The sequence below is a fragment of the Cottoperca gobio genome, chromosome 5 (genome assembly GCF_900634415.1).
Source record: "Cottoperca gobio chromosome 5, fCotGob3.1, whole genome shotgun sequence".
NCBI lineage: Eukaryota > Metazoa > Chordata > Actinopteri > Perciformes > Bovichtidae > Cottoperca > Cottoperca gobio.
The window spans coordinates 3482675-3506655 of NC_041359.1; the positions used below are offsets into that span (position 1 = coordinate 3482675).

General features: G+C 40.5%; 1 protein-coding gene across 1 annotated transcript; it reads left to right on the plus strand.

Moving 5' to 3' along the window:
* Positions 1-3789: 3789 nt before the first annotated feature.
* On the plus strand, positions 3790-22086 carry elk4 (ETS transcription factor ELK4). The gene is made up of 6 exons (XM_029432070.1): positions 3790-4006; positions 9048-9262; positions 12024-12764; positions 13388-13627; positions 19091-19210; positions 19322-22086. Exons 2-6 carry the CDS (start codon positions 9056-9058, stop codon positions 19418-19420), a joined length of 1407 nt encoding a protein of 468 aa, XP_029287930.1. The 5' UTR covers positions 3790-4006; positions 9048-9055; the 3' UTR covers positions 19421-22086.
* Positions 22087-23981: the final 1895 nt, after the last annotated feature.

Here is a 23981-nt window from a genome sequence, read left to right on the forward strand (position 1 = left end):
GAGGACGGTAGAGAACAACAATGTTTAACGTAACCGGCTTTGTTACAGTGACGCCATGACATTCGAATGATGAGTGGGTAAAGGGTGGCAATGGATAAAGAGAAAAACTCCATTTGGGAGAGATCAGCAGACGAGTGCCACCTCCTCGGTCAGTGGCTCTGGGCGAGTGGGAGAAGGAGTAGGCTGTGGAGAGAGCAGCAGGGGTGGAAGTGTTATCAGGTGTGATCCAAGTCTCAGTGAGGTCAAGGAAGTCGAGGGCTTGATGGGAGGCGTAGCCAGAGATGAACTCAGTCTAGCGAGTGGCTGACCGACAGTTCCACAGGCCTCCTGTGACGAGGTGTTGGGTATGAGAGGAGCGGGTGGGATATACAAAAGCAGAGCGGTTACGGTAGTGTTGCAAAGATGTGCGAGGCCTGTAATATCTACAAGAAGAGACATGAACGGGAATGGAAAATATACACATTTGAATAAGGAAAGGGAAGAGAAAGCAAACCGAAATACTTAGCCCAGTGATGTTGGCTGTGCCCCCCACTTATCCTCCTCACGAAGACTCCTTCGTCTTTGTCCTCCAAGTCTTCTTCCGCTGGAGCTTCCACTCCAACAAATGCTGTTTCCTTAAATTAAGACTTAATTACCTAGGTGGCTACAGCTGTGTTAGCCACACCCACTGTAATCAGGCCACAGGATGAGTCTCTGATGGCTTACAATGAAACTCACTCAGCAGTCAAGACTTGTAAACAAAGTACAACCTATTAAAAGCAATACAGTTTAATTTAGTTAAACATTATAAGTTACAAGTATATCTTAAGTATACTGTATGTTGCATTGTTGGAGGAGCAAACAACTACCCTGTAGCTTTCGTGCATATGTAAATAAAGCCTTTGAATCCTTGATTGTTCTCTCGGGTGTGAGGTGTCACCCAGACAGCAACGTCTTTAAATCATCACCCTCTGATCGTAGACTTCTTCACATTTTTTGGCTGAATGTCAGAATCCTAGTAGGAATGACACTATGCTCTGATTGACTGCCATTAAGTGCAGCCAAAGCGGTTTGCAGAAACTCAGATTATTTGTTGCTCATAGTGAGGTGATGATGATGGTCTCCCTTAAACTCTCCTCAGTCTCAGCTGTGCCCATGACACCTGCTATTTGGGCTATTTAAAGGTGTGCTTATATGTATTACTTCTTGATATTAGTCTGTAATATTTTGTAAATCAACAAAAATACAGTATACAGGCAAAATTAACATCTGAATGTGTGGGTCCAGTCTTTTATTTAATCTCATCAAAACCTGGTTGAAATAGATTTAGCTTTATGTATACTATATGTTCACATGGATGAATGTGTACAATATATCAGACAAACATTTGCCGAGAGCTGGTTGATGATAGTGTGACACTGCTGTGATATGCTGCCACTTGGTGGTTAATCTTAAAACATACTTACAGTTTCTACAGTGGGTGTCTGTAGAGAAGATATTATGTTATGTTGCTGATGACAGTATGCCTAATAGATTGGCTTAATCACTATATATGAGGTCTATCATATTGTATGATTTCAAAACCTAACATATTAATGCACGTTTTTGGAACTAAATGACTGCATATTAATTTCATGCTTTGTACTGTGAACCTTTGCACATTCCTCGGACAATTTTGCACATTTCTGCACAAAAATATAACTTTAATTCAGATATATTGTACACATTTCTTATAGTATTTATTGTTTATACATATTTGTATTGTGTATATATATATATTTTTTTATTCCATATTTATGTTTCTTGATTTTTGTTATACCTGCTTGGGCGGCAGTATCTCATCCGTAGAAGACTTGGCTTGGAAACCAGAGTGTCGCCGGTTCAAGCACCCAAATGGACCAAGTACGGAGTGCAGACTGGTATCTGGAAATGGGCCAGGTTGCCCTTGAGCAAGGCACTAGACCTTGCCTTGCTCCATCGCTGTATAGTAGCTGCACACTGCTACTAATACTAGGATGAGTTAAATGCAGAGTTTACATTTCACTGGGTACATGTGTGAAAAGTTGATTTGAATCCTCCATTTTTATTTTTTATTTGTATTTCTCTTGCTATGTTTATGTAGTGCACCATTACCCCAAAATAAATTCCATGTGTGTGAAAACCTACTTTGCAATAAACTGGATTCTGATTCTGATGTTTTTTAGGGGGGCTCTTATCGTACTATTTAAAGACTACTGTGCATACAAAATTTGATATTCAAAATTGTGAAGACAACAGGGGACAAACAATTGATCATTGGTCTGAACCATAATTTGTACCCGATTAGGCAATTTTGTTTATAAAGTACATTTCATTACACAGTAAATTTAATGTATTTTGCATTTAAATGAAAGTGCAAATACCTAGTCACTCAAAGACAGTAAGGAAACAACATCCACTGCACAAACAGACACACAGGTACTAATCTGAGAAAAGTTTTCAGTTTGCATTTGAGGTAGAACTTTCTTCGTTCTGTGATGTAAAATGACTGTTTTTGTTACTTTGCCTGTAGGAGTTGATCATAAGCAGGTCTAAATTTCTGCAGCTAGTCCTCTTCTTTCCTCCCGATTGTGCTGACAATAACCCAACAGCTCCCCCCTTGGACAATATGCAGCTGGCTAAATATGAATGAGTGAGTTTGTGAGTTTGTGAGTTATTGAGTTACAATGCAATCCCATTAAATGCTTTGCAACACATATAGAAACAGGGATTCACCTTATGTATGTGATAGCCATGTGAAAAACTTGTGACCCTGCTTCTGGTCCAATACATACTGAGATAGGATGAAATCATAAAAATAATGAGCAATGAAGAAATACAGTGTGGGAATATACTGCTCAGGCATTATACTGCTTCCCAAACACACCGATTTGCTTTCATTCTTATCAAACATTTAATTATCAACAGTTGCCTACACAATCTTCCCACAATGGATCTGCTCCAAAAGCGCAAACTAGCGCTAACATGAGATAATGTCTCCTTTATTGGCACCAAATCAAATGATTTGACATTCATCTTATATTACCTGAAATAGCTGCAGTATGCCATAGCAATATTTAGGAATTAGAAAAGGTTATTGTCTAATCATTTGTACTCTCAGTCTTAAGGTTTTGCTTACTCTTTTAAATTAACGAGCCGTGTTAAAATCATTTTTGATTTCTTACAAAACAATATTATCTTAAAAACAGATGTTGGCAACAAAGATTGCAGCAACACGTTGTAAAGCACAAGCCTACTCTAGAGAGTACATTAAGTCGTGTAAATTGGCATTTTAGTTGTAGTAAATCTTAACTGTTTGGTAAAGTAACAACTAAATGATAAACATCACAACGAGAGAGGAAGTGATCTCAGTGTGAGTTAATGACACATTTTGTGTACTTGGGAGCATCGGAATTTTCACACAATCGATCAAACAGGTGCTATTTATTTTTTTCTCTTACATGGGGTGCTGAGAGAACATGCAAGCCGCATCCACTAGTTAACCAGTATGAAGGTTATGTAGAACAACATTAAATATTCTCACAGAATATTTATTTACATGTTCTATTGTGTCTGTTGTTTTAGTTTTTTTTTTATATTGTGATTACAATAATAATAATAATTATAACATTAAAATGCATCACTAAAACGCATTTGCGCATTGCAATCCAAAGAAAGCATTTGCTGCATAATTTCAACATTGAAAAACAACACTTAGGGATTTTGTGTGTTGGCACCTAGTACTATGTTGCCTCTGAGCAAACGCGCGACAGACCTCGATTATGAGATGTACGAGGAACATTGAATGCAACATTATTTCCTGTTCAAAGGATATATCGTCAGTGCAAGCCAAAGGCAGTTTAATGTATTTTATGTTCAGGTATTTCCTTGACACTCAGTTTGATACTTGTTTCCTGAGCTATGGCACAATAGAAAGCTTTTCAGCATGTTTTGGGAATATTTCGACGCGGCCCGACGACTCGGAAATTCAGTGGGCTGTACGAGCGAGGTAATGTTAGCAGACAAGCTAATTTGAAGCTAGCTAACAGCTAACTTACAGTTACAGCACACTAACGTTAATGCCTTGATTTGTTTGTCTCCTCAACTGTGTACGCACACATGCTAAAGACGACAGGAGCATTTGAGCTCCACGCTGCGACTTTGCACTGTCGGGCAAGGACTGGGAGTCTGTGTTGACGTTATTCATCAACAAGTGGTCTTTTATTTTGCACTGTGTGGGTGCCGGGGCTACCTGACAGTAGAGACCAGTCACTCCAGTCCGAACGTTTATAGCGCATGAAAAATAGCCCATGTTATATGTGTGATTCGTCATAGCTGCCGTTATCTCCGGGCTCCGTAGGTAACGTTTGCTGCCAATGTCAGGCGTTACATAACGTTCATTGGTAATCTTTTTCCCTAGCAGCAGTTTGATGGTGTCCTATTTTTGCCCCGATATCACCGGTTTTAGCATGACAGTTTGGGACAGATTGTGTTGGGGGTGTGTCGCCAACCCAGCGGGTCGGGATGAGTCAAGGGGAGATTTACTCGTCCACATAAGAAGCTTACACACACACACACACACACACACACACACACACACACACACACACACACACACACACACACACACACACACACTTGTTGACAGATAATGACAGGGAGAGCACAAGTCACATTCAGGCTGCAATATGGAGTAGACAAAATAACCAAAATATTACATGAAAATCTAGCAACACATACAAGTCATTATTAGGATTAATGTCACATAGCAGCATGTGTCAACTTAATGACAATGACGTCTTGCATGGCTCTTCTAGGCAAGATGAGAAACCCTCAGCAGTTGGGATGTGTATTGCTGGAATATTGTACACAAAACATGCAAGGGGAGATTAAAAATGAAGACACAATCCTTCCCTTGCAGAAGAAGTGGGCTTGCATTACATGTGACCGGATTATAAAGAATCAGCTCTAAGCCAGATCTAACAGACTTTGAATAAATGTATATGGTCGTGGATAACAGAAGGGCTGACTTCTTACATCACCACGATAAGTGGAGTTGCTGGGCTTTTAAATCTCAAATGTGTACACTAACATGATGAGTCTGGACACCTCATCAGAACATGTGCCATGTGGGAGGCAGCCCTTCATAGATGACCATTGCTGACGTTGGATGGCTCGGGGCATAACAAGTAATATTCAAGCTGCAGTATGACAAACATAAGCTCTATTGTTCATGATTATAAATGTACATACACTTGTGGGGAGGTGTAGTTGGGGTACATTCAGCGGGGGATGCTCTAGTGATGCCTTGATCCCAGTTTACCCCCTATTCTGTCCAGTTTCCTGGTGGAAACACTCCAACAAAACATGGCTGCACTATGTCTCTGTCTATTGTGAATTGCAGTACTGATCTGTTCGCAGCATCTCAGGTATATGTCTTGAATTGTGAATTGTGAATGTGCAGTTGTCTTGATCGTTCAACCCAAGCTTATGTCTCATTACAAATTTGAGGAAAAGATAGAAAGTTTACTCAAATCAAGGTTTTTGTAAGAAGTCTGGCTGTTTTGCCTCTTGGACAGTACTCTGTGTAAGGAGCATATAATAACAACAGATGATACCAGTGATGTCAAAGGCTAGGTGTCAAACTTCAGGACCTTTTTGGTATTGACCAAAATATGTCCATTGCATCGAGATATTCGGATATTCCCGTAGCTATATAATCTTAATTCTCGACAGTAATTTATTTGTCTAAGTAAAGTTGCTTTGTGTTTATACACATTTAAACATTGATATATTGGCTTATTATTTGGTTAGTCACTAATTGATATTTGTTGTTTGATAGACATACATGAACCTCTAAACAAAGTCGCAAATGTAACAAGGAAAGCACATGTCTTTGATAAACAAAAGTGTTGTTGTAGATAAAGTGAGGTTTCATGAAAAGCAGGATATTGTCAGGCTCTTTGTTCATTGCCTCCCCAACCACCAGATCTAAACACAACTGAACCTTCATGGGAAGTAGCTTTCCTCTTCTTTCATCTCTCAAACAGCTGCAAGCTGTTGGGATGCATTGAGAAAGCAGGGAAAGTAGCACTGAAGCTGCTCTGAAGACAAAGGGTGGCTCTACTCTCTATGTGACAGTTATTTAGTGTTTGATGTTTGTAGATCAAATCAAATCAAATTTATTTGTATAGCCCAATATCACAAATTACACATTTGTCTCAGTGTGCTTTACAGACTGTACAGGTTACGGCACCCTCTGTCCTTAGACCCTCGCATCGCACAAGGAAAAACTTCCTAAAAGAAACCCCATAATTAAAGGGGGAAAAATGTTAGAAACCTCAGGGAGAGCAACTGAGGAGGGATCCCTCTCCCAGGACGGACAGACGTGCAATAGATGTCGTGTGTACAGGATAAACAACATAGTACAAATACAACATTTGACAGAAATGATGTTGTGTTGGAAAAAAAAGAAATAGAAAGTTTGGATGAATCCAGGAAAATGTCAACAAGGCTTCCCGGTGTCCAGCAGGACCAGGGCAGCAGGCGCTGTCACGATTCATGATCCTGACGTAAACTTTATCAGTGGCAACCTGCCACATGAGAGACAAACACTCCGGGGATGATACCCCGGATGGTGAGTTAGTAACATACATTTACATAAATGCATATATGTAATATATAGAATATCCAACCACTCCCTATATACCTGTCTGCCTTCCCTGTCCCCACTTTTGGTTTCACTCTCATTGTCACTCACACAGCATGGACCCTCCCATCATGTGTTTTATCTGCAGGAAGCCTTTCCTCTGGTGAAAAGAGGAACCCGTCACTTTTCTCTGGACAACATGTAATTATGTGACCCTTCAGAGGTGCACCCAGCTGAGGTGACAGACAGGAAGGGTTGTAATTAGGTTTAGGTTGACTTATTTGAGACACTCAAGTAGGATGTACCAGTTTTACATACTGGTGCTGGCCTATTCTAGGTGAAAATTGGATTGGAGTGTGAAAGACTTGTAGTCTGTTGAGGTCAAAAAATGTCATGTAACTAAAAGAATCATGGTGTAACAGAATTGAAGGTCATGTCAATCAACGCTGTTCTGTACACGCCCACACAGTCCTGGGAGGAGGTCCAATCAGCCAAAGTGAAAACACCTGAGTCTGTATACCATTGATGTTTATAGCCTTTAATCTCAGCATAAGATGCCGTACTGAAAAACATGCAAAGACTGCAGCAAACTACTGAAAAAAATCAAAGAAAATGCCATATGTGGGTTGCACCTTAGCTGAGCTGAGAGTAACAAAGTAAAACACCAGCATGAATAAAAGTCAGTTGTTTTTTTGTGAGCTCTATGGCCAACAGTTTATCAGTAACTTTTACAGCAGCCCCAATAAAGACTGGTTATCTGTCAAAGTAATGTAATCGCAGCACATTTGCAGCCAGAATTAATAATTTGTTTGGTGATATTTCCCATGTCCAAGTAGGCTGCATGACCAAATATGTAGGTCATAATTTCATGCATCCATTTAAAATCTATACACAAAAGTCTATAGTAAGAACTTGTAGAAATACTGGTCTGCAGTGTATATACCCAGTTAATTTAATGTATAACACCATCTGTAGTTGAACACAAGTGCAATACAATGTTCTTTGTATAATGATTTGGAGCTGTAGGAATTATACAGAATTGAAATAGTATATAATGATTATTTTCACTAAGAGCCAGGCGTATATGGAGAAAGTCAAATATCACTATGTTTGACCAAACGGCTCAAATATCGATATTGCAATTATATTGTTGGGTTGGTTCTTTTCACACAATATTCAAACATTGAGAATTTAGATAAATAATCACGTGGATATAATGACCAAGTGGGTAATAGCAAATAATAATTCTAACAGCTGGAACAGTCCGGTAAATTCCAAATATATCCAAATTCTAAGACGATATCTTATCAGATTTTTACGATATCGATATAATATTGATCTATTGCCTAGCTCTATTTTCACTGTACTGTGGATACCATTGCCCTTATGTGAGGCTTACTATTCTTGCAGGGTCTTTTTGTGAATAACCTTCCTTGCCTCCTGTTGTTTAAATTAAATGATTATGATTCATGAATGTCATTCTTTACCTCTCACTGTGAGGGGCATTTCATTTTCATGGCCATGGTGTTTTTCCGCGGCTCTTTTAAAAGCCAGATGTGAACAATATGTTTGGCCTTGACTAGGTCTAGTCAGTAGCCACTTCACAGTGCCAAGTTTTATAGGTGTCCTGAATAGGAAATAGTGAGCGGAAATTGTGATTAAGTGTTATTTTCTTATTATTTCTGAATAATTCGCTTAGACATAAAGTCTAGATGTGACAATATTTCAGTATCATCGACCTTACAGGAATAGTAGCATTCTTTACCGTCTGAGCAGTTTCAGTGCTCTGAAAGCTGAAAGCCTCGAACACACGGAGACTGCTGATCTTTAATATTCACTCCAGCTCATAAAGGGATGAAGGAGGTTGAATTGTAGTGTACGCTCTGGGCTCCAGAATGTTCTGTAAAGGGAACGTTATGGAAGGTGTTTGACTTCATCCAGCTGTCAATAAAACCACTCTTGAATTTATGTTCAGCAGGATATATATGGTGGTATTATCAACTTGGGAAGTGGGCGCCAAATGAGGGAACAGCGTTTGTACCAGATGGTGCACCTGGTCTTGTAAAATAGCCTCTTATTCCTTGATTATTAAATAACCATTTACAGCTATTGCACCACATTTTTGCCCATACTTTTAGGCATCCAACAGACTTTGTGGTTTGCAGGGTTTCTTCAGCTTTTACAGGTGAGGATGACTAAATTGTGGAGCAATGGAATCAGATTTGTGCTCATATAGTAAAAAATAAAGGCTGCCACTCTCTGAAAAAGAAACTTATTGAACTGACTTAAAGTAGTGCGACCAAGGGTGATGTATTATAAGTTTATAGAACCTCATATTGCTATGCTGTGAGCAGCAGTCCATGAGTCTGATGATTTCTTTCCTCTCTATACCTTTTTTCAGTGAGAGACATGGACAACTCTGTCACCCTGTGGCAGTTCCTTCTCCAGCTCCTTTTGGATTCCAGTAATGAGCAGCTGATCTGCTGGACCAATGAGGAAGGAGAGTTTAAACTGCTGCAGGCCGAAGAGGTGGCCCGGCTGTGGGGAGCCCGCAAGAACAAGCCCAATATGAACTATGACAAACTCAGCAGGGCTCTCAGATACTACTACGACAAGGTAAACACATCAAATCTTCTCTCCTGTAAGATACACAGCTGTTGGTCCTACGTGATTGAAAGTCACTGCCCTTTTATTTTATGCCTAAGCTCAGTCTTTTGGTGTTTTAAGTTTTACTCAACACAATAGCTATGCCATAACCACAACACCAATCAGTCGGTCAACCATCAGCTAGCTGTTGCCTGTACCCAATACATTGCAGTTTTCTCCCAGCCTTGTCATTCCCTCAGGAAACCTCATTGGATACACTCCCTTGCAAACTCACAAATACTCCCTAACCCTCACCCAAATCATAAGCATGTGTTGTCCTCCAATTTTGTCAAACATCTGACCAATCAAAGCCTGTTCAGCTGTTTTTGATATTGGCCTCTGTGGGCAGAACAATGTGAAAATACGGTTAGCCAAATTGTGCCCCTGATTGTTGGATTGGCCACAATGTGGTTGTTAGGCTGGAGCCTTAATTAAAGTCTTATGTTTCTGCTTCTTATTATTCATCTATTATTCCATCCATAGCCATCTCTTAGGCTGGCAGAAAATGTATCCAATATGTTAACATTTTTAGTGTGAGAATGTTTTTTGATATTTTGACAACAATAAAACATTTTCATCCAGTCAAACTAATATTCTGAGAAAGGATGTGATGGGTACAGTGTTATGCAGGTTTGTTTTCTGAGGAACGTCCTAACGTGTAGTATTTCTGGCATCTAGCTCTATTATATGTTACTAATGCGGAAGGTAATGAAATGAACCACCACAGTGGAAAAAACATAACATACAGTTGGACTGAAGTATTGATCAGTACAATTAATCCGGATCAAACAGGACTTGACAGCATCTAGTTCTGTCAGTCTGTGAGCTTATAACATTTGCTAACGTTGGCTCAGCAGCTGCAGTGCCGACTAAGAGCTACAAGATCATCTTAGATTTTACGTAAGGATTCAAGTATCATTTATTGTCATTCTGCAGCACAGGGTTGTACAACAAAATGCAGTTGTAGCTTAGTCCATTATGCTACAGACCAAATACATGACAGAACATAACAGAACAAAAACATTAGTAGTAGTGCAATCCTGAAGTGCACTTTTTTTATTTGCAAAAGGAGGAATGTAAAACAAACATTGGTGAATTTTCTGGGCAGATAATATGGCTGGCATTTTTAACCAAAAAAAAAATCAATATCAGGAAAACATTGTCCATCAACTTTGACATTTGAGCAACAAGCATCATTGATGTAAACACAGTCCGCCTCCTCTCACCGGAGTCCTGCGCTCTGTCCTGCGATCCGCCTGTCAAGTGCAACAGCTTGATCTGGGATGACACAATGAATACAGTCCTGTTGCTGGGTTAGCCTAAATCTTATCTTCCTGTAACCAGAGTTTGTCCAGGAGCAGGCTAGGTAGTGGAATAGTCTCATAGGTCCTAACTGGGTTAGCTTAGCTCCCATATGGGCTCTCTTCCCTCTCCTCCTGGGCGGTCACTCGGCCCTCTGTGATGTTTGGTTCTGTAATATCTTCAGATTTAATTGTCATTGTCATTTAAGGCAATGTAGTTTCTTTCACTAACTGAGCTACAGTAAATATTTTTCTAGATAAAGATGAATTTTCAGGTTCTTTGAAGTCAACGTCAATACTGAAATACTGATTCAAATATATTTGTCTGTGGCACTAGTGAAACTATTGGGTGTACTCATCCTATATTTGATCCTAATGATTTTATAATGTCCTAAAATCCTTTTGTTGTTTAGTGTAATCCAAAATAAAAACAGTTCTATGCCAAAAATGTCTTACACAATGATTTGTAGGAATCAAAAGATAGCTTTCACAGTAGTTTTTATTGTCCCCCTTGGGTGGAGCAGTAAGCCACTATGAACACTCTATTGGGCCCTTTTGACCCACCTCCCCCTCACCTCTCCTTTATTTATGGAGCATTAATTTAAAAATATATATGCTAGAAGAAGAAAAATTACACAATCTTTCGAGTATTAGGCTAACAACAAAATGTTGCCTCACTTTTACAGAATATTCCTGCTCTCCTTTTGAGCTATTTTCTGAAGATCTAGTTCTATTATTATATATACACGCCAATTATACATATTATTTGCACTTGGCACAGATGTACAGCTGTAAGGTTGCTTTGGAGCCTGAGTACCTCAATAGTATTGCCCTTCTTCTAGTTTTCAAAAACAAAAAACAAGTGAGTTTGACCAGATGGTGTGGTATGCCCATATATATATGAGATCAGATTTTTAATTGTCATTCATAATTAAATCAATAACATGAGGCCTAAGTTGCATTACCACACATATTTTGAGCAGCAACTGGATATTCTGAGAGGACTTATTCCTTCCTTAAGTTAATTGCATCTCAGAATGGTTAAAATCTGCTGCTCAGTGACAGACGGAAGAGAGGGAGAGTGTTGTCTGTCTCCCACTCTGCTTGTGGTTTGGCAGAAGCACAGCCTGACCCTGTGGGTGTTCTGGGCAGGGCCGCTCTGGTATGTTTGGCTGCAGCGTTAGTGGCTGCTAGTTTGGCACAGACAGGAAGGACAGAGCTGTCCCACGTACAAGGCTTTTTTGTGGTCTCACTCTTCTATTTTTTACGATTGCCTCTTTGGTAGACTCATACAGCGTGAGGGAAAGTCTTGTTTACGCTCTCACTGTATGCTTTCTGCCTGGATTATGTGCTTTTTTACTTTTTGATTTATCAACAAAGAGTATAAACTAACATATCCTGTTCTGCAATTGCTTTTCTGTGTCTTACAGAACATCATAAAGAAGGTTAATGGTCAGAAGTTTGTCTATCGCTTTGTGTCCTATCCTGACATCCTGAAAGGAGATGTTGCCACCCGAACGGAGGGCATGGATGTGGGTGCTGGGGGCATCCCTCATCTTTTAAAGAGGGGAGACAGCACCCTACAGGAGGGTGAGCCTGGTGACCGCAGTAGCACAGCAGCTCTGGGCTCCAGCATCAAGCAATCAAATCGTAATGACTACATTCACTCTGGCCTGTACACCTCCTTCACCCTCAACTCGCTGCAAAATGGACGCCAGCTCTTTAAGTCCATCAAAATAGAGAACCCAGCAGAGAAGTTGGCTGACAAGAGAAGCCTCACTGCCACAGCCCAGAGCCAGGAGCAGTCGCCTCAGCCACAGCAGCCAACTGCTCTACCATCCGTCATCAAATTTGGAAACACCCCTCCAAAGCTAGCACCAGCACTGTCGGCTCAGGTTGCCATAGAGCCAACCCTGATGTCCACCCACTTGGATCCTCTGCAAGCTTCAATCTTGAGGGGCGAAGACATCAGCACACACTCCTCTCTGCCGTCCCAGTCCGTCTACTCACTTGAATACATCCGCCCATCATCATCAACGTTCAGCCTACCAGAACTGACCTCGGCCAGCCCATCCCCAAGCCTAGTGCCTGACTCATCCCAGGAGCTGGTGATTGACAGCGACATCGAGTCCGGATCTTCTCAACCCACAGACGCTCAGGCACAAGAGAAGGCTAGTATACATAGTAACACATCTCACACAATGCTACTTAAATAATTGAGGAAATAATAGGAAAACTACATTTTAAAGGCCCTGTTATCTCAATCAGGTACTACTTGAACAAAAATGTTCAGCCAAAGTTAGAATAGTTTTAGTTATTTAACACAATATTATGTTTTTGACTGTTCTTAGTGAATAGGACTCAATTTGAAGGAATCACACTTATAATGTCACATACTTCTCTCAATCAGAAACTGAAGACAGTTGTGGGGTTGTTTTTCCTATTTTGCCGGACCCCTGTCAATCAAATCTGATCTAAACCTGACACAGTCCTGATGAAGCCGGATGGCTCAGTTTTTGAGGGAAAATCCCTTGTCTGCTGTTTGGCACTGAACAATGGGGTTTTAGATCATTTACTCTGAACAACACTATGAGCAGTGAGAGTGAACCAAAACAGTAAAGTTGTGGGGATCGCTATGGATTACAGTTTTTTTTCTGCTACTGTGAAGATATTGAATGATTTGAAGTACACACATACCTCTTGTATTGACCCAGGTATTTGAGAGAAGAACAAGTGTTAAGCAAAAGTGAATGAATGAAATGCATGTAGAAATTGTTATCTGTCTCTCCACCAGGTGGACAGTGGCATGGGCTTGTCTGGAGATGAGACCAGTTTTGTGGACGCTGAAACCAGTTCATTTTCACTGAGCAGCAGCACCACAATCAGCACTCTGAGCTCATTAAAGACACGCAAGCCACCGAAGATCCTGCAGATCAGCCCGCCAACTCTGCTAGTTACCGCCTCTGACTTCTCCCCCATGAATCTCTGCAGCCCCTCTCTACCTACTGCCTCTCTTACACCAGCAATGCTTCAGGTGAGAACGTGGGCTTATCCTCATTTGGTAGTGAAGTACATTTAATTGAGGTAAAAACACATTTAAACAAAACATTTATTGAAATAAGCCAAAGGTACAAGAAGACTTTCAAATAAATAATAACACATTTGGGTATAAGTAGTTTCAAATATAAGATAAATGTTATATTCGTATGTATGTATGTTATGATTGTATGTATGTATGTTATGATTGTATGTATGTATGTATTTTATGTTTGTATGTATGTATGTATGTAAATTGAAGATAAAGATTAGGCTACACTTATTATTATTATTATTATTATTATTATTATTATTATTATTATTATTGGTATTATACTATTTGTAGAATTCGATTCCAGTGGTGGCTGTGCAGGATTGTTCCCGACGCATTTATTTATTTATTTATCCGAACTCCAGAGCATTGTAAAGTCAAAATGTATTGAAAACAAATATTTGTAAAATCCAAGATTCACAACATGTTTTGAATGAAATATTCTCCTTCAAACCACATTTGGTGGTCTTTAGCCTTTTCAAAATATAATTTTCACCCTGTGCAAAAAAATGTTTGCTCTCACACAAAAGTTAATTTTATAACAAAAGACTAACTCTTAATCCGATGAATCACTTTATTTAAATGTATTTCTTTTTTATTGTTTTTTAGGGTGATGACAGCATAAAATATAACGACAATCATCCAAAGCGTTATTCAAAAAACTCAATAGAAGCTTTGAATGTAAAAAAAAAAGAAAAAAAAAAAGGCATTCGGTACAGCCCTACAAATACCAACTGCAATATACTTCTTTAAAAGCCCTTTTTGAAAAATCAAGGTAATTTTCTCTTCCCCATCTATAGATCCTTGTTCTAGTCTAGTTGTGCAATTATATTCTATATCCTTTACCTATTTGAATATGACCTTTTTCACATATTAAATGATATGATTATATTTCTTGTGAAAGGCTTTCAATTAAGAACCCTGCCTCTTTCATGTGAACACGTTCATAGCTACATTAGAAAACCTAGATTTAACTGAGCCAGTTACTAACCAGTTTCGTGATACCAGCTTTCCCGAAACAGCCAAACGAAGTTGAACTCGGTGCGTAATACAGGCCCTAGATACAGTGACGTTGATGAGGACTCTTTCCAATTGGCCTATGTGCTTCCTCGCTTGCATTACTTGCATCTCCTCTTCCTATCTTAGCTCCTCCTTCATACAATTGGAAGGACAGATGTAATGAGGATATACAAGGAAAGAGGAACTGTAATGACAGTGGGCCATCCGGACTGTCCCTGCTCATTCCAGTACCATTATGAAGGGAGCATTTACTCATTACACACCTACTGTAAATGAGCTGCCAGCCATCGAGCTTGTAATAGATAGTTCTGGATTGTTTTGATGTCACTGAGTTTGGTTTTGCTTAGTGTAGCTATACCGTTGCATTGACTTGTACTTCTCTGTAAAGTATTTGCTACCGTCTCGGTATTTATTAATTTCGTCCAGGCTCTGACTTGATGAAACCAAGGCAGAGTTTCTTGAAAGTGATGTCTAAGCTGCTGCAGAACTAGATGAATAAAAAACAAATCTATATTTTACTGATGCTGACCAGCAGGTGGCAGCAGTAATCTGTAATGCCTGGCTGTTTGCTAGTGTTTTTGTGGGGTTTAATTGTAATGCTGTTTGCATGACACTGCAACTGTGTAGAATTAAGAAGTCTATTAGATTTTCTGGTTCAGACAGTGTTGATTTTATTCTGTCCCTCGCTGGATCATGAGATCCAGCGTAAGACTTCCAGTCAGCTCGCATATGAATGAGTTCCTCTTTCTAGTTTGTCTCTCTTCTCTCAGTGATTGACTTTAAGCATTGCCTCTTCATCATATAGGAGGGTTCAAATGACTTCATGGTGGTCAATACAGATGATTATGGATTCAAGCTGCTGATAGCTTGTAAACTGCCCGTGTGTTCAGGATTTTCAAATTTGACACCATAATTCATTCTCAAAATAATAAATACATTTAGAATCAGAAATCCTTTATTTGTCCCACGACGGGGAAATTTACATTGTTACAGCAAAGAGCAAGAGAGTAAAGTGGCGAGTTACAATTAAATAGAATAAAACACAGTAACAATAATATAAGTACATATTTACCATCCAGTGTTTCCTCCGTTGTCAGCAGCATATTGTGATAGTAGACATAGTGCAGTTAAAAGTGACAGTAAAAGTTGACAAGACCAGGGAAGATGTGCAACAGGTCCTTTAACTGTATACATTCTCCCCAATGTGTGAGCACATGGTAGACACAGTTCTGTACAGTACCCTGTGTTTTACGGATTGTTTTACAGTTGCTTGCCATAGATGGAATGATCTATTAATTATGTCTATTATGTTTACCATAACCTGATTACCTGTTGGCAGGGCTGGATCTTTTTAATTTATAACCAAGCTCTATTTTGATGTTTTTTGATGCACTCTGGTACCTTATTTGCATTTTACAGATGAATTATAAATTGTGATGTTAAAATATTAAGTCATTAATATTGAGTAGAAATGGAACACTTCACAACTGCTATAATTACACATTTATTGATACACACACACAGTTCACCTCTCTCTCGCCACTGGGACTTTCACACTGTGCGTTTTCACACTTTCACAGTTTTTAACTACAGTTAAATGAATGAGTCTTTTACTATTATAGTATGTTTTGGAGCCACACCGTAATGCAACGTGCGGTTTGTAAAATTAAATTAAACTGCCCCAACAATCAAAACGACTTCATGAAAAAGAGGGAAAGGAAAGGAGAGACCCTGCCGGAGGAAGCCCAGGGCCCCCGTCTGGAGCCAGGCCCAGAGGGAGGGCCCGACAGTGAGCGCCTGGTGGCCGGGTTTGCCACGGAGCCCGGTCGGGCTCAGCCCGAAAGAAGCTACGTGGTGCCTCCAATCCATCCATCCTGTGGGCCCACCACTCATGGGAAAAACCGCTGGGGTCGGGTGCGCTGTCACACGGGTGTGTGACAGCGCACCTGACCCCAGCGGCAGCAGTAATGGTCAGGGACCTCAACGGACCAGACCTGTCAACTGATCACCATCTGGTAGTGAGTTGAATCAAGGGGTGGGGGAAAAATCTGGAAAAACCAGGTAAGCCCAAACGGGTAGTGCGGGTGAACTGGGAGCGTCTGGAGGAAGCACCTGTGGAGGTTGGGGGCATTGAACCTGAGTGGGCAATGTTCAAAACCGAAGCTGCGGTGAAGAGCTGTGGTCTCATGGTCTTAGGTGCCTCAAGGGGCGGTACACCATGGTGGACCCCGGTGGTCAGGGAAGCCGTCCGACTGAAGAAGGAGTTCTTCCGGGTTTTGTTATCTGGGAGGACTCCGGAAAAAGTTGCAGGGTACCGACGGACTTGAAGGGTGGCAGCCTCTGCCGTGGCAGAGGCAAAGCAGCGGGTGTGGGAGAAGTTCGGAGAAGCTATGGAGAAGGACTTTCGGTCGGCACCAAGGTGCTTCTGGAAAACCGTCCGGCACCTCAGGATGGGGAAGCAGGGAACCATCCAAGCTGTGTACAGCAAGGGTGGAACCCTGCTGACTTCGACTGAAAAGGTTATCGGGCGGTGGAAGGAGCACTTTGAAGAACTCCTGAATCCGACTAATATGCCCTATATGGTAGAGGCAGAGCTGGAAGCTGATGGGGGACCATCGTCACTTCTGAGGGCCATCCAATCCCTGTACGCCCAAAGCGAGAGTTGTGTCCGGATACTCGGCAGTAAGTCGAACTCGTTCCCAGTGAATGTTGGCCTCCGCCAGGGCTGAGCTTTATCACCAATCCTGTTTGTGATTTTCATGGACAGGATATCGAGGTGTAGTCGTGGAGGAGAGGGGTTGCAGTTCGGTGACCTGAGGATCTCATCGCTGCTCTTTGCAGATGATGTGGTCCTGATGGCGTCATCGGTCTGTGACCTTCAGCAGTCACTGTATCGGTTCACAGCAGAGTGTGAAGCGGTTGGGATGAGGATCAGCACCTCAAAATCTGAGGCCATGGCTCTCAGCAGGAAACCGGTGGATTGCCTACTCCGGGTAGGGAATGAGCCCTTATCCTAAGTGAAGGAGTTCAAGTACCTCGGGGTCTTGTTGGCGAGTGAGGGGACGATGGAGCGAGAGATTGGCCGGAGAATCGGAGCAGCGGGGGTGGTATTGCAATCGCTTTACCGCCCCGTTGTGACAAAAAGAGAGCTGAGCCAGAAGGCAAAGCTCTCGATCTGCTGGTCGATTTTCATTCCTACCCTCACCTATGGTCATGAAGGCTGGGTCATGACTGAAAGAACGAGATTGTGGCGGAAAAAAAAGTTCTCGGGTGGCTGGCGTCTCCCTTAGAGATAGAGTGAGACTCTCAGCCATCCGTGAGAGACTCGGAGTAGAGCCGCTGCTTCTTTGCGTTGAAAGGAGCCAGTTGAGGTGGTTCGGGCATCTAGTAAGGATGCCACCTGAGCGGCTCCCTAGGGAGGTGTTCCAGGCACGTCCAGCTGGGAAGAGACCCCGGGGAAGACCCAGGACTCGGTGGAGAGATTATATCTCCTCACTGGCCTGGGAACGCCTCAGGATCCCCCAGTCGGAGCTGGCAGATGTGGCCCGGAGAAGGGAAGATTGGGGTTCCTTACTGGATCTGCTGCCCCCGCGACCCGACCCCGGATAAGCGGTAGACGATGGATGGATGGATGGATGGATGGATGGATGGATGCACCTACAATCATCATAAAGAGAAATGTTCTTGTATTAAATAATAATATTAAATAATCAGGCAATTTATACCATTATCAAAAGTTAGTCCCCCCTCCCCCCACCTCATATAGGCTTACATTTTAAATTATATTAGGGGCTACATCCAAAATGTTCCAGGCTTAATGTTAGGGTTCAGTATTTTAGATTTTTTTTTTGTTAGTTTTAATACTCTTTAGATCCCAACAGCAATAAATAAATCAAATGCTCTGACAAAGAAAAGAAAAACAATCCAGTATCTGTGACTGTAATTAGTCCTTCCATTTGGGCCGAATATGAATCAACTGTCTGTGCCAAATAGTTGCTACCAACAGTTAATAATCAGGGAACAATTGCTGTGTGGGTCCATATTATTTGTGGTCTTCAAAAGCAATTAATAATTAATAAAAAAAGGTTAATATTTGAATATCCCATTTGGTATAAACCTTCCTATCGAGCTGTGGATGTGGTTAGAGCAAAAGGTCTCTACACCAAAAGCAGCCAACGTTTGCATATAAGCAATGTAAAGGGACAGGGACAATGTAAAGCAAAAGGAGACTTAAAATGATCATAAACAAAAATTGCAATATCTCATTACTTATCGTCTTACAAGTGCTGCACAATGAATCTGTGCAAATCTAAAATCAGCCAATATCTGCGATGCTGTCGGGCTCCAATAAAATAACACTGAGTCTCTCTTGTTTGTCTTCGTCCGCAGACTCCCACTCTGTTGCTGACTCCCAGTCCTCTGCTGTCCAACATCCACTTCTGGAGCACGCTCAGTCCGGTCGCTCCCCTCAGCCCAGCCACACGACGCCAGGGAGCCCACCTGTTCCAAGTTAGTACATTAGAGTGTATACCGTCTTTCTGCACTCGTCTAGTATTGTTTCATTTTTCTCTTATTTTTCTTTATGCCTGTCTTTGTCTGACACATTGTGCTCTGTTCCAGTTTCCGTCGGTCTTCACCCCTCAGTTCCAGATCCCTATACATAGTATGGATGGGACCAACACGCCCGGCCCCATTTCCCCGGACCCTCAGAAGACATAGGATTAACCCCCTACAGTATCACAACATTGGACCCAGACAGCCAGACACCTTACCTCCCAATGCTCCATCTCCTGCTCTCATATCCAGGACAATTATGTGGGAGCCCAGTCATGGCCATTCCTCATCACTCTAGTGCTTTAAAGTTCACTGCCGCAGGATTCACACTACAAACAGGTGTGTGGAGGGAGGATCTGGAGAGATGTTGATGCATGACGGTAACACGTTCAGTTTGTTTTAAAACATTTACACCCTGAGGATGCTATCCTGTACTCCTACACACTGATTCCATTGTTCCTTTTGCACATATGGATCTATTTTGTCTGGCTTTTTGGGATCCTCAGTCACAACCGTTTGAAGGAGGGAGGAATTTCCATGGCAACAGTTTGTGCAAGTTTATTGGACCCTCAGCAGCGACAATCTGCTTCATACTTGGACACACAGACCAGTGGAATTGCAGATATCTGAATCGTTCCTTTTATAGAATTCCCTTCTTAACTTGTGCAAAGGTGTTACTGCCAAAAAATACACATGTTCTGTTGTTAGTTTCTAACCTGTTTTCTCCTCTGCTGACAATGCTTCTGTTCCTTGTTGTGCTCTGTTCTTAACTTTGACTCTTGTTGAAGGGCAGAGCTTTGACCTGATAATGTGCATGTTTACCTGCAACTCTTTTATCTTTTACCTAGCTCTCAACCTGGCCTCACCTGCCCGAGTGTGGACTGTTTGCTGCTCTGAAATGCTGGCTAACTTTAGCCATATCTAACAGGACTTTTCCCTTGACTTTCTTATTGTGACACATGGCCATAATCTGAACTGAACCTTTGATCATGCCTCTCTGTAACTGTTCTAATGTGTATGTATACAGGAGAAATGCCCTGAAAGCCAGTGTGGCCTGGTGTACCTCCAGACAGTAAGCTTTCAGGTGGGATTGAAAGAAAGTGAAGCCATAACCCTTTTGTGTGCATGGACTCTGCAAGCAACAACACACAAATCCTGTATTTATTACTGCTCTGATGTTGCCTTTTTAAATGTACTCTACAACGGCAGCCATCATGTTAGAGATACCTACTTCAAACGTCAAATAGGGCTGGGCGATATGGAGAAAATCTAATATCACAATATTTTCGACCAATTATAATAAGAATTGTGATATTGGTGCTTTCACAAAATATTTACACAATGACATTTTTGATAATTAATGATCGGTAATGTGGATAAAATGACAAGTGGTAAATTCAGAAAAGTAAAATACTGTAATGCAGCCTTTAAAGACAACACTACCATAATACGATATCCAAAATCTAAACGATATCTGGTCTGATATTACAATATCCATATATGGCCCAGCCCTAAAGTTAATTTAACGTTTTGTGGGTGGTTATGTGCTTGACTATTTCCTGGCTGGGAGCAGTGACCTTCTGGAGTCTGGTTGTCTGGCAACCGCTCCTGGCCGAAAAATAGTTTCAGGACAGCCGAAAACACACTTCTTTACACTTTACGAGATATAACAACCTCCAGTAAGCTAAGTTAATATAACCAGCTGCTGGCTCCAGATACGTAGAAAAAGGTATTAATCTTCTCTGTTAACTTTTGGCAAGTGTCTTTCCCAAAATGTCAAACTATTAGTTAAAGAAGTATTTGAAATAAAGCCAGAAGAGATTGTTCTTCAGAAAGCAGACTCTCTCCAGACCTTGAAACCTTGTTGGTCATCCACAGCTCTGTTCTCTTGGCTGTAAATGAATAGGCTCTGATTAATGTTGCTTGCTATAGTTATTTTATCTTAGACTGAACCTCCAAACTTAGTGGCTAGACTCTTAACAGTCTTCGCTCAACCTTTGCCAAGCCTTAGCTAAGCCTTAGCCACCTGAAATACAGTACCTGTCAAAAGTATGGACACACATTCTCATTCAATGTGAACGAGAATGTCCAAACTTTTGACGGGTACTGTACATCACCTTTTAATCCTGAGGACTGTAACAAACCTTCCTTGCCCTTAAACCCCTCCTCTAGATAATCAGCCATGAAAAGGTTTACACCTGTTTTGTAAATGACTTTGAAGCCATAATGTGACAGACTCGAGGTAGATCCCACATTTCTATGCTAATAATTGTGGAAAATGTATATCGCACTTGTTTACATGATACTTGGATAGAACACGCTTAAGTGTTTCTTTACCGAAGTGTCCCTTTCTAACCCAGGGATGGATGACCAGCGAATCTTGTAGGTCTCATGCTCATTTTTACTCAACTAACAGACAATTGCTCCCTCAGCCTGCAGTCCGTCACATTGATATACGGTGCCTTACCACAGCCAAGCCCAAGTTAAGCTCCCAACTGTGGATGGAGTTCTATCATTTAAAACTTAGTTTACAGCTAACAGTACACGACAGCGTTCCTGTTTGTTTTTATGCCATATCTTTGCGTAGACCAAACCAGAGCCCCAGAAGTTTAGAGTAAAACTTCACAGGGATGTTTTGTGTATGAGAACACTGCAGCTCGTGTGGTCCACAGCTTCTGTATCGCAGGACCTTCAATGTGCAATGTGTTCTTCTCGGGATGCATAGATGTACATACAGACTGCAACATGGGTTATTATGCAGAGCATGTAAATCTAATCATGCCATGTCTCTTTCCAACCTGCTTATACATATATGTGTTAACAAATTTAGAAAGTATATAAATATATATATATATATATATATATATATATATATATATATATATATATATATATATATATATATATATATATATATATATATATATATATATATATATATATATATATATATATATATATATATATATATATATAAAACCTGTTATTTTTTGTGTAATCTTTAATTTTCCTGTAACACCAATAGAATTTTAAGATTCATTTCTATTTTTGTAACGGCCAGATAGTTAGATATCTGCTATTTTGGGTTCTCTGATTTAATGTTCTTTGTGCATGTGTTTTTTTATGTTGTTTTCCTCTTGTGTATTTGGGAGACGGCTGCCCCATGGTGGCAATGGCTATTTTTGGGAATCAAAGCCTTATGGGGAGAAATCTAAATCTATGTTTTGTATGTAAAGTGTTTTGATAGTGTTGATATCGTACATGCAAATGTTGTGATGGAACGTTTGCACTTAAAACTTCGGGGTTCCTGTAGTATTGGATTCTGTTGCTTTTCTATGACTCAGATTTCCTTTTTGTTTGCTTACTGAGAAATGTATATTTTCCCAAAGGGAGGATAAAATTATGCACTTCGTATTTTATAAAGTAAATCTAATATTTTACATTATATCAAATGATTTACAAGGATTTTGTGATTAGGCATTACCACACAATATTTATTTATTTGAATTTATAGTAAAGCCCAATAGAATTGTCATTTTTGCAGTAACTTTGATAAAAACTATAAAATAGCTGGATAATAACCCCAAAGCCATTTGAAACTTGCCTCCATTAAGTCTTTTAGGACTTGTCGTTTGCATATTTCTAAATTTGTATCTTCTGATGATGTTTCTCTTCAATTTACCTTGAAATGTAAAATCTCCTTTTGAAAAAAAAAAGACACAGCTCTTGCTTTGTTCTGTCCAGTTTTCTATTTGTTTGATGCTTTTTTCAAATGTTTACAAGCTACTTGTCTTAAGTGGCATATTGATGTTTGAGAGTTGTAGAGGAAGTGTTTCTAATGGAAGAGATGTGTGAGACCAATAATAAAAGATCTCTAACTAATCACGTCTCTGTATTCCGTCATAACATAATGTGTTATTAATGTCTGACGGCTCCATTCAGTCAGGAAATTACAACCGGCTGATATATGATGTTATATTTTAAATATGCTGCAGATGTTTTGACATAAATGGCAGATATCATACAATACCATTCACGTTCATATTTAAAAGGCAACACATAAAGGTGATTTCACACCTAATCTCAAATCCGTTTGCCCGGTTAGTACGGTTAATTTGGGCTGGTGTGAAGGCTGTCAATCAAACCAGCACAGCCTGACAAGGTGGGCCTCAGACTGCTTCAATCGCTTTGTTTGTGAAGCAAACAAACCAACCACAGGATTTTATGATGGCAGATATATGATTTTTAGCTTGATTTTTTTCTTTTCCCTGATTAATAGGTCAAACTATTAAATCTGTTGTGCTTGTTGATTTGCAGTTTCATAATACTAATATTGCATAGAATCACTTACTTCTTCCTGAGCTCATACAACATAAATACACACATCAGAAGCATTAAAGGGCTGCAAAACTTCGGGCAGTCAAAGAATTTGATCTTCCCACGTGGGTCCTGGTGATGCTGGATGACTATCGTCAAAAGTGTCCAATCAACGAGTTACCGGTCAGTCTGTATAACTTCATGTTTGCTGCTTTTGGAGCCTAACCCGGACCACAACTGAAATGCTACAATGTATGTTTTTACTTTGGTTCCCAACCAAATGAACTGAAGTGCAGGTGTTAAAACTCACTTAATCATTAAAGTGTCTTTTGAATCAAGCTAGAAGAGAGTTATAATGTGCTGTAAGACATGATTGTGCCCATAATTAAATTAAGTCAAGTACTGCTCA